This window comes from Nanorana parkeri, unplaced genomic scaffold (genome assembly GCF_000935625.1).
Source record: "Nanorana parkeri isolate BGI_ZX_2015 unplaced genomic scaffold, ASM93562v1 scaffold2680, whole genome shotgun sequence".
NCBI classification, from domain to species: Eukaryota; Metazoa; Chordata; class Amphibia; order Anura; family Dicroglossidae; genus Nanorana; species Nanorana parkeri.
The window spans coordinates 96,458-105,720 of record NW_017308948.1 but is presented as its reverse complement, the minus strand read 5'-3'; the positions used below and the strand labels follow the sequence as shown (position 1 = coordinate 105,720).

General features: G+C 53.5%; 1 protein-coding gene across 1 annotated transcript in view; it reads right to left on the bottom strand.

Moving 5' to 3' along the window:
• Positions 1-9,263, bottom strand: part of SV2A (synaptic vesicle glycoprotein 2A) — a gene marked incomplete at its 3' end in the record, with an annotated part of 48,612 nt that overhangs the window by 15,897 nt on the left and 23,452 nt on the right. Inside the window, exons 4-7 of the mRNA XM_018574023.1 lie at positions 8,900-9,033; positions 8,552-8,641; positions 7,911-8,021; positions 4,359-4,447 (exon numbers count right to left, since the gene is read on the bottom strand). Coding sequence (XP_018429525.1) covers positions 4,359-4,447; positions 7,911-8,021; positions 8,552-8,641; positions 8,900-9,033 — 424 coding nt within the window. The remainder of the gene's footprint in view (positions 1-4,358; positions 4,448-7,910; positions 8,022-8,551; positions 8,642-8,899; positions 9,034-9,263) is intronic.

Genomic DNA, 9,263 nt, shown 5'->3' with positions numbered 1-9,263 from the left:
AAAACAGCCACGAACTGAAATGGCAGCAGAGTCCAGAGAGGAGGGAAACAGACGGGCCCAGCAGCGGTTGCCACGGCGACGGTAATTTCACCGCGATGCTTGCCACTTGATGAAGCGAGTGCGTGAAAATGAGCGCCATTATCCTGTCATTAGGCAAACCTGAGTCTTCTCCGTGCCACTTATCCGGAGGCAGCAGTCGCACACCAGCGCAACGTCAGCAGAGTGCAGAGAGGAGGGAAACAGACGGGCCCAGCAGCGGTTGCCACGGCGACGGTAATTTCACCGCGATGCTTGCCACTTGATGAAGCGAGTGCGTGAAAATGAGCGCCATTATCCTGTCATTAGGCAAACCTGAGTCTTCTCCGTGCCACTTATCCGGAGGCAGCAGTCGCACAAAAGTGCAACGCGATATCCCGGGGAGGAAAGATGGCAGAGGAAGCATGGCAGAGGAGGGATGGCAGAGGAGGGATGGCAGAGGAGGGATGACAGAAGAAGGATGACAGAGGAGGGATGGTGGAGGAGAGATGGCAGAGGGATGGCAGGGGAACAATGGCGGAGGAAGGATGGCGAAGGAGGCATGGTTGAGGGAAGGCAGAGAGCTAGTGGAGGAAGGATGGAGGAGGAAGCATTGTGGAAGAGGGATGGCGGAGGAAGGAGGGTGAAGGAGGGATGGCGGAGGAAGGATGGTGAAGGAGGGATGGCGGAGGAAGGATGGTAGAGAGATGGCGGAGGAGGTATGGCGGAGGAAGGATGGCAGAGGAGGTATAGGGGAGGAACCATGGTGGAGGAATAATGGAGGAGGACGGATGGCGGAGGAGGTATGGCAGAAGAAGGATGGTGGAGGAGGGATTTGTGGAAGAAGGATGGCAGAGGAAAGATGGCGGAGGAGGAGTGGGGGAGTAAGGATGGTGCAGGAGGGATGGCGGAGGAGGGATGGCAGAGGAGGGATGACGGAGGAGGGATGGTGCAGGAAGGATGGAGGAGGAAGGATGGAGGAGGAAGGATCGTGAAGGAAAGATGGCGGAGGAGGAATGATGGAGGAGGGATGACGAGGGAGGGATGGTGCAGGAAGGATGGAGGAGGAAGGATGGAGGAGGAAGGATGGTAAAGGAAGGATGGTGAAGGAAAGATGGTGGAGGAGGAATGACGGAGGAGGGATGACGGAGGAGGGATGGTGCAGGAAGGATGGAGGAGGAAGGATGGTAAAGGAAGGATGGTGAAGGAATGACGGAGGAGGGATGACGAGGGAGGGATGGTGCAGGAAGGATGGAGGAGGAAGGATGGAGGAGGAAGGATGGTAAAGGAAGGATGGTGAAGGAAAGATGGTGGAGGAGGAATGACGGAGGAGGGATGACGGAGGAGGGATGGTGCAGGAAGGATGGAGGAGGAAGGATGGAGGAGGAAGGATGGTAAAGGAAGGATGGTGAAGGAAAGATGGTGGAGGAGGAATGACGGAGGAGGGATGACGGAGGAGGGATGGTGCAGGAAGGATGGAGGAGGAAGGATGGAGGAGGAAGGATGGTAAAGGAAGGATGGTGAAGGAAAGATGGTGGAGGAGGAATGACGGAGGAGGGATGACGGAGGAGGGATGGTGCAGGAAGGATGGAGGAGGAAGGATGGAGGAGGAAGGATGGTAAAGGAAGGATGGTGAAGGAAAGATGGTGGAGGAGGAATGACGGAGGAGGGATGACGGAGGAGGGATGGTGCAGGAAGGATGGAGGAGGAAGGATGGAGGAGGAAGGATGGTAAAGGAAGGATGGTGAAGGAAAGATGGTGGAGGAGGAATGACGGAGGAGGGATGACGGAGGAGGGATGGTGCAGGAAGGATGGAGGAGGAAGGATGGAGGAGGAAGGATGGTGAAGGAAGGATGGTGAAGGAAAGATGGTGGAGGAGGAATGACGGAGGAGGGATGACGGAGGAGGGATGGTGCAGGAAGGATGGAGGAGGAAGGATGGAGGAGGAAGGATGGTGAAGGAAAGATGGTGGAGGAGGAATGACGGAGGAGGGATGACGGAGGAGGGATGGTGCAGGAAGGATGGAGGAGGAAGGATGGAGGAGGAAGGATGGTGAAGGAAAGATGGTGGAGGAGGAATGACGGAGGAGGGATGACGGAGGAGGGATGGTGCAGGAAGGATGGAGGAGGAAGGATGGAGGAGGAAGGATGGTGAAGGAAAGATGGTGGAGGAGGAATGACGGAGGAGGGATGACGGAGGAGGGATGGTGCAGGAAGGATGGAGGAGGAAGGATGGAGGAGGAAGGATGGTGAAGGAAAGATGGTGGAGGAGGAATGACGGAGGAGGGATGACGGAGGAGGGATGGTGCAGGAAGGATGGAGGAGGAAGGATGGAGGAGGAAGGATGGTAAAGGAAGGATGGTGAAGGAAAGATGGTGGAGGAGGAATGACGGAGGAGGGATGACGGAGGAGGGATGGTGCAGGAAGGATGGAGGAGGAAGGATGGAGGAGGAAGGATGGTAAAGGAAGGATGGTGAAGGAAAGATGGTGGAGGAGGAATGACGGAGGAGGGATGACGGAGGAGGGATGGTGCAGGAAGGATGGAGGAGGAAGGATGGAGGAGGAAGGATGGTAAAGGAAGGATGGTGAAGGAAAGATGGTGGAGGAGGAATGACGGAGGAGGGATGACGGAGGAGGGATGGTGCAGGAAGGATGGAGGAGGAAGGATGGAGGAGGAAGGATGGTAAAGGAAGGATGGTGAAGGAAAGATGGTGGAGGAGGAATGACGGAGGAGGGATGACGGAGGAGGGATGGTGCAGGAAGGATGGAGGAGGAAGGATGGAGGAGGAAGGATGGTAAAGGAAGGATGGTGAAGGAAAGATGGTGGAGGAGGAATGACGGAGGAGGGATGACGGAGGAGGGATGGTGCAGGAAGGATGGAGGAGGAAGGATGGAGGAGGAAGGATGGTAAAGGAAGGATGGTGAAGGAAAGATGGTGGAGGAGGAATGACGGAGGAGGGATGACGGAGGAGGGATGGTGCAGGAAGGATGGAGGAGGAAGGATGGAGGAGGAAGGATGGTAAAGGAAGGATGGTGAAGGAAAGATGGTGGAGGAGGAATGACGGAGGAGGGATGACGGAGGAGGGATGGTGCAGGAAGGATGGAGGAGGAAGGATGGAGGAGGAAGGATGGTAAAGGAAGGATGGTGAAGGAAAGATGGTGGAGGAGGAATGACGGAGGAGGGATGACGAGGGAGGGATGGTGCAGGAAGGATGGAGGAGGAAGGATGGAGGAGGAAGGTTGTAAAGGAAGGATGGTGAAGGAAAGATGGTGGAGGAGGAATGACGGAGGAGGGATGACGGAGGAGGGATGGTGCAGGAAGGATGGAGGAGGAAGGATGGTAAAGGAAGGATGGTGAAGGAAAGATGGCGGAGGAGGAATGACGGAGGAGGGATGACGGAGGAGGGATGGTGCAGGAAGGATGGAGGAGGAAGGATGGTAAAGGAAGGATGGTGAAGGAAAGATGGCGGAGGAGGAATGACGGAGGAGGGATGACGGAGGAGGGATGGTGCAGGAAGGATGGAGGAGGAAGGATGGTAAAGGAAGGATGGTGAAGGAAAGATGGCGGAGGAGGAATGACGGAGGAGGGATGACGGAGGAGGGATGGTGCAGGAAGGATGGAGGAGGAAGGATGGTAAAGGAAGGATGGTGAAGGAAAGATGGCGGAGGAGGAATGACGGAGGAGGGATGACGGAGGAGGGATGGTGCAGGAAGGATGGAGGAGGAAGGATGGTAAAGGAAGGATGGTGAAGGAAAGATGGCGGAGGAGGAATGACGGAGGAGGGATGACGGAGGAGGGATGGTGCAGGAAGGATGGAGGAGGAAGGATGGAGGAGGAAGGATGGAGGAGGAAGGATGGCTTAGGGCCAAGTCAGACTAGCAATTCTAATCCACGATATCGCAAGCACATGAGATGTGAAGACACTATATTGTCACCAACAGTAAGCCACATTTCAAGGCCATTATGGATCTCTTCCCCAGTTGATTCTGTCAGAAATCCAGTGAGCCTCTACCTTCCTGTGCACTCTGCAGTGTTATCGGCCCTGCCCAGTTCTCTTTGGTGGACTACAGAAGACTTCCCACCCTATATTATGGAGAAGAGGACAGTGAGAGAGGTGTTCTGTAGTCAAGTCCAAGGGTGACAAAGCGGATCCTCCATAGATATAGTGCAGTGAGTGACACCCCAGGACAGGAAGTGTGTTACTGGCAGGATCACCAGGGGAAAATAAAGGAAAACAAATCCCAGCCGCCACATCTAAGGACCGGTAAGCTGCACTATATGACATTTTCATTCCTGGGTTTTAGATACACTATGAGTACACAGTATGACACGGCAGCTCCTACCTGAAGGACATGGTGAACCACACAGCCATCATCATGAGGGTGATCCGGCGATACTCTGGAGCAAAGCACTGGTGGAAGTTAGCCCAGACCTATTGGAATGGAAATAGGAGAGCGGTTAGGAGCTTGTATTTCAGCATTTCTGTATATAACATTGTAAAAGATGCTTTACACATCACACGAAGAACAACCAAGAGTGAAAGTCATGAAAGAGGACCTGTAATGATGGAAAAATCCTATACTTAGAGTCCATCGAGGGACACAGGAAGTCTTTCATATTTGGGTTATAATGCCACCTACAGGAGACCTGAACACCGGCAAACAACAAACTGTATGCCAGTCCAGGATAACCTCTCCTACAACCCGCATGGCTCATAGTCCTGTGAAGTAGATGAGAAAGGGGTTTCAGGGGAGGCATAGATCAAGGTGTATTGGTCCCACAGAGCCACCAGAGTATCCACTGCTTCCTCTACAGTATCCCTGTGCATGGAGACAGTTTGTTGTCGAACCTGGAGGCCAGGAGGCCCACATCCGCCCTACCCCGCCTGCGACACAGGTCCTGGAACACCTCCAGGTGCACTGACCACTCCTCCAAGTTCAGGTGCTGATGGTTGGGCAAATCTACCGGCCAATTGTCTACACATGGAATGCACACGGTGGACGAGGCTGGGACAGAAGGTTCTGCCCAGGACAGGATCTGATCTACTTCTCTTGCAATGGAGAGACTGCTAGTTCCTTCCTAATGATTGATGTATGCCACCACATGGTCGTTGTCTAGATTATTCTGGATAAGGTGACCAATAGGATGGTCCATCGCTGTAGAGAAAGCCAAGTCATCCGAAGTTCCAGGATGTTGATTGGGAGACGAGACCAAATTCCCTGCACTGGCACGTTGTCAAGCAGTTCCTCCCCAGTCCGACAGGCTGGTATTGGTCGTAAGGATCTTCCAAAAGATTTCAAGTAAGTACTTCCCTGAATCTAGAGCAGGATTCCCAAGCCATTGGAAGTTCAAGCCACCAAGGTCCCTGGTGACCGGTACATGAGTCTGTCCGGAGACCGGATCTACTCCTCCCATAAGGACAGAATGTTGCATTGCCGTGGTCTGGAGTGAACTTGGGCAGAAGGTACGGCCTCAAAGGAGGTCGCCACCAGGGCTAGGACTCTCATCAGCAAGATCAGACAGTTGGTTGACTTGTTGAGACTGAAGTTTCTCCTGTGGAGGAACACTCTGGCATGAGCTGTTGTCAGGATCCAGAGCACCCCCAGGTGGCCTGAAGACGGGTCCTGCAGTTCCTGTGCTCGCCTGCGGGTGTCTCCAGCAGCCAGGAACTGTAAGGAACCTGCAGCTCCGGTACTCACCTGCGGGTGTGCCCCAGCTGTGACTGCTCATCCCATCACCTGGTGCTTCCTGGGAGGGTATTTAGGCCCTCCCTGCAGTCAGGAAGCTGGGTCAGTATTGTGTTGCTAACCTGACTGATGCCCTTGCTCCCTGAACCTTGCTCCCTATCTGAAAACCTGTTGTCGACCCAGCTTGCACCTGACCACTCTTCATCAATCCTGTTCCTGTACCGTGCTGCCCTCCTGTTAACGACTCGGCTTGTACCTGACCACTCTTCTGGTATCCCGAGGCCTGCTGTACATCTGCAGGCCTGTTACCCCTCTTTGTTGGGTTTGTAGTTTTGTTGATGTGGAACCAATAAACTGTGCATATAACCCTATCCTGTGTGGGCATATTAATTTGGTCATCCTGTGTGGGTACCTGCATGTGGTGTGAGAACGCCTGTGCAGGGTACCCTGACAGCTGTGTCCAAGACAAGACCCAGTGTCAGGAACCGGATCTGAACCCGGGGCCTCTTCTGTCGCTGGCGGTGGTCCTACCGGCTGAGCCACCTTAGAACCTTGGATAGCTCCTTGCCGGATCTCCTGTGTAATCCGCAGGTAAACCTAATTTCTGCTGAACTCTGAACTCCTTGCTCCTCCCTTGAACTTCCTATTTTAGCCACGCCTCTGCACTTCCTGTTTGCCAAATTATTTTGCTCCTGCCATTATCTTGTTCCTGCTCCCTGTGATACAATCCGCTCATACTGCTACCCGTGTTCCGACCTTTGGCTGCTGATTCACCGACTACTCTCACCGTCTTCTGCTTCATACCTGATACCTTTGGCTGCTGACCTCGGCTTGTTCGCTGACTACGCTTCTGCCTGCTCCTATACTACTCCCCTCTGCTTGTGTACCCAACCCGGCCTGTTATACCACGAATGTGCCCGCTGCTTCAGCTACTGGACTCCGAACCTGATCCCGGATCGTGACACCCAGTTACCCCAAACAATGAGTTGGTTCCAGCGACTATTTCTGAAGGTTCAGGATCCATCCGCACCAATGTAACATAGTCAAGGACAGAGCCGGCATCCACTGTCCCCCTAACAAAAGGTCATCAACGTATGCCACGAGAGCACAGTAGGGCTGGCAATGGCTAATACCCAAGGTTGAGATGAGAGCAGTGGCGTAACAATCACCATAGCGACCCAGGCGGCCGCTATGGGGCCCGGCCAGGACATCTCCCTGATGCCATGCGGGCCGCCTGGGTCGCTATGGCCTCTGGCTCGGACAGCCAGGCTGCTGGCTGTCACTGGCGGCTGTGAGGAGGAACGCTCCGTTCCTTTTCACAGCCGCTGCTGAGTTGGTGACAACCAGCAGCTTCGCACGAGGTGGCTGGGCCCGTCATCGGCGGCGATCGAGGAGGCGGGGCCCGGCGATCGAGGAGGCGGGGCCCAGTGACGGAGGAGTCGATCGTGGAGGAGAAGGAGGCGGACAGAGGATCAGGGCTGACAGGTAAGAGGGCTTGACCGCCCGCCTGAGACCCTGCAGAGCCCACCATAGAGAGTCTATGGTGGGCTCTGCAGGGTCACCCTTAGGTGGGCTGTTTGGGTTATCAGGTGGGCGTAACTAGAAATCACAGGGCCCCCATACAAAATTTTGCTACGGGGCCCTGTGATTTCAAGTTACGCCCCTGGATGAGAGGCCAAAGGCAGGGCAAAAAATGGATAGTGCGAGGGCCCCACACCAAAGCGTAGGAATCACTAATGTGCTGGAAAGATGGGGGCAAGAAGAAAGGAATCCTTGATGTCCACAGAAGCCACAGAATCTCCCCGGTGAAAGGAGGTGATGACAGATTTGGTGGAACCCATGCAGAATTCCTGGACGAAGAGCTTTGAGATCCACACTGGGGGCAGATGCTCCCTTTGGGTTTGGGAATAGTGTACGGGTTGGAGTAACAAGATCGTTCTGGGCAATGATACCTCAATCCAGAAGACCTGGGAGGGTGTAATGTAGAACAGCGCTCGAGAACGAGCTTCTATTCCAACTCTTATCAGTTGGGTCCTTGAAAACAGATGCATCCTCCACTGGTATAGTAGGACGGGACGTGGCTCAAGCACACAAAATGGCCGCCGTTACGCTCCGGCACTCTGTGATATGAACCATGACGTGGGGGACACTTGGCACAGGTGACCTCGAAAGCTTCAAGCTGGCTCTCTATTGATTTCATGGCTCTACCTGTTGCGACAAATTGAGGATTCGAATCAACCATCGGCTGTACCACTTTCCCGTCTCTGCCTGGATCTCGATCAGCTCGTCATCGGATTTTATGGTCTTGATTTGCGTGACCTGAAAATACAGCAAAACAATTAACAAGAAAAACTCTGATAAGTCACATTCCCATGTAAAATATTCCCCCCCCCCCCCACCACCACCCCCTCAGAACTTCCGACATCAGAACTGCTGACATCATATCCATGGCTTTGAGCTGACGGTACATGAGTAAGATGTCCCCTTGAAATAATCTGCTGATACCATTTTGTGGTGACAGACCCGAGAATGACTCGGCAGTTACATGAGCTAGATGCTTCATCCAAATGAAATCAGCCCTGGGACCATGTTCTCCGATCAGCCAGACAGGCTCCATATTTAGCATAGTCCATCTGTAATCTCTTTCACTACCCCGAAGACCAGGAAAGACATCGCGCTTCCACCTTGTCTCCACGCCGCCTGAGCAGCTGCCGGAAACGCTAAGCGCTTTAATTACCGCCGCTCGCGAGCCGTGCCAAAAGTCTGACGGGCCCGATGACCCATCCATGATGTGCTAACAGCTTGTGACTGAATTGTGATAGAGCGGTGTGAGCAAGGCGGATACTTACGGAGAAGACCCTCTCTGGGTGACCTTTGGCCCTCATGTTGGTGTCATGGACTTGTTTGAGAACCATCCAGGCCTCGTCGTGCTTTCCGTTCTGGAAGGAGAGAAGTTGGATATTCGTGTTAGTGGAGGGAAGTACGGGTAAGCAGATGACAACCCAGTACAAAGAGAAGGAACCCAAAGCAATGGACTTCATATATATGTCATACAACAGAGTCTTTACAAGGCCGTCTCCACAAATAGAGAGGTCTCATGCTGGCCACACAACAAATAGAGAGGTCTCATGCTGGCCACACAACAAATAGAGAGGTCTCATGCTGGCCACACAACAAATAGAGATTGACTTCCTTACCTCCAAGAAGAAGCGAGGACTTTCTGGCATTATGGTCAGCGCTCCGATGGCGAACACAGAAGGAAAAGCGCAGACCAGCACGAACACCCTCCAGCTATGGAACTGATAGGCCGATCCCATCTGGAAGCTCCACCCTTGAAGAGCAAACAAAGTGTACCCGTTATAGCTTTATTTATAAAAAAAACCAAAAACATCCTTCAATAAACCCATCGCTTGCTGGTTTTAGGGGGCTTTTTTTTGTAGTCCTTTGCGGCATTTATGACCGATCCCGTCCACGGCTCAGAACCAGCACATCTCTGGTACTGCTGCTCGGTCCAGACAACACTCTTTAGGTCTCAGTTGAAAACAGATACGTTAAGCCCCC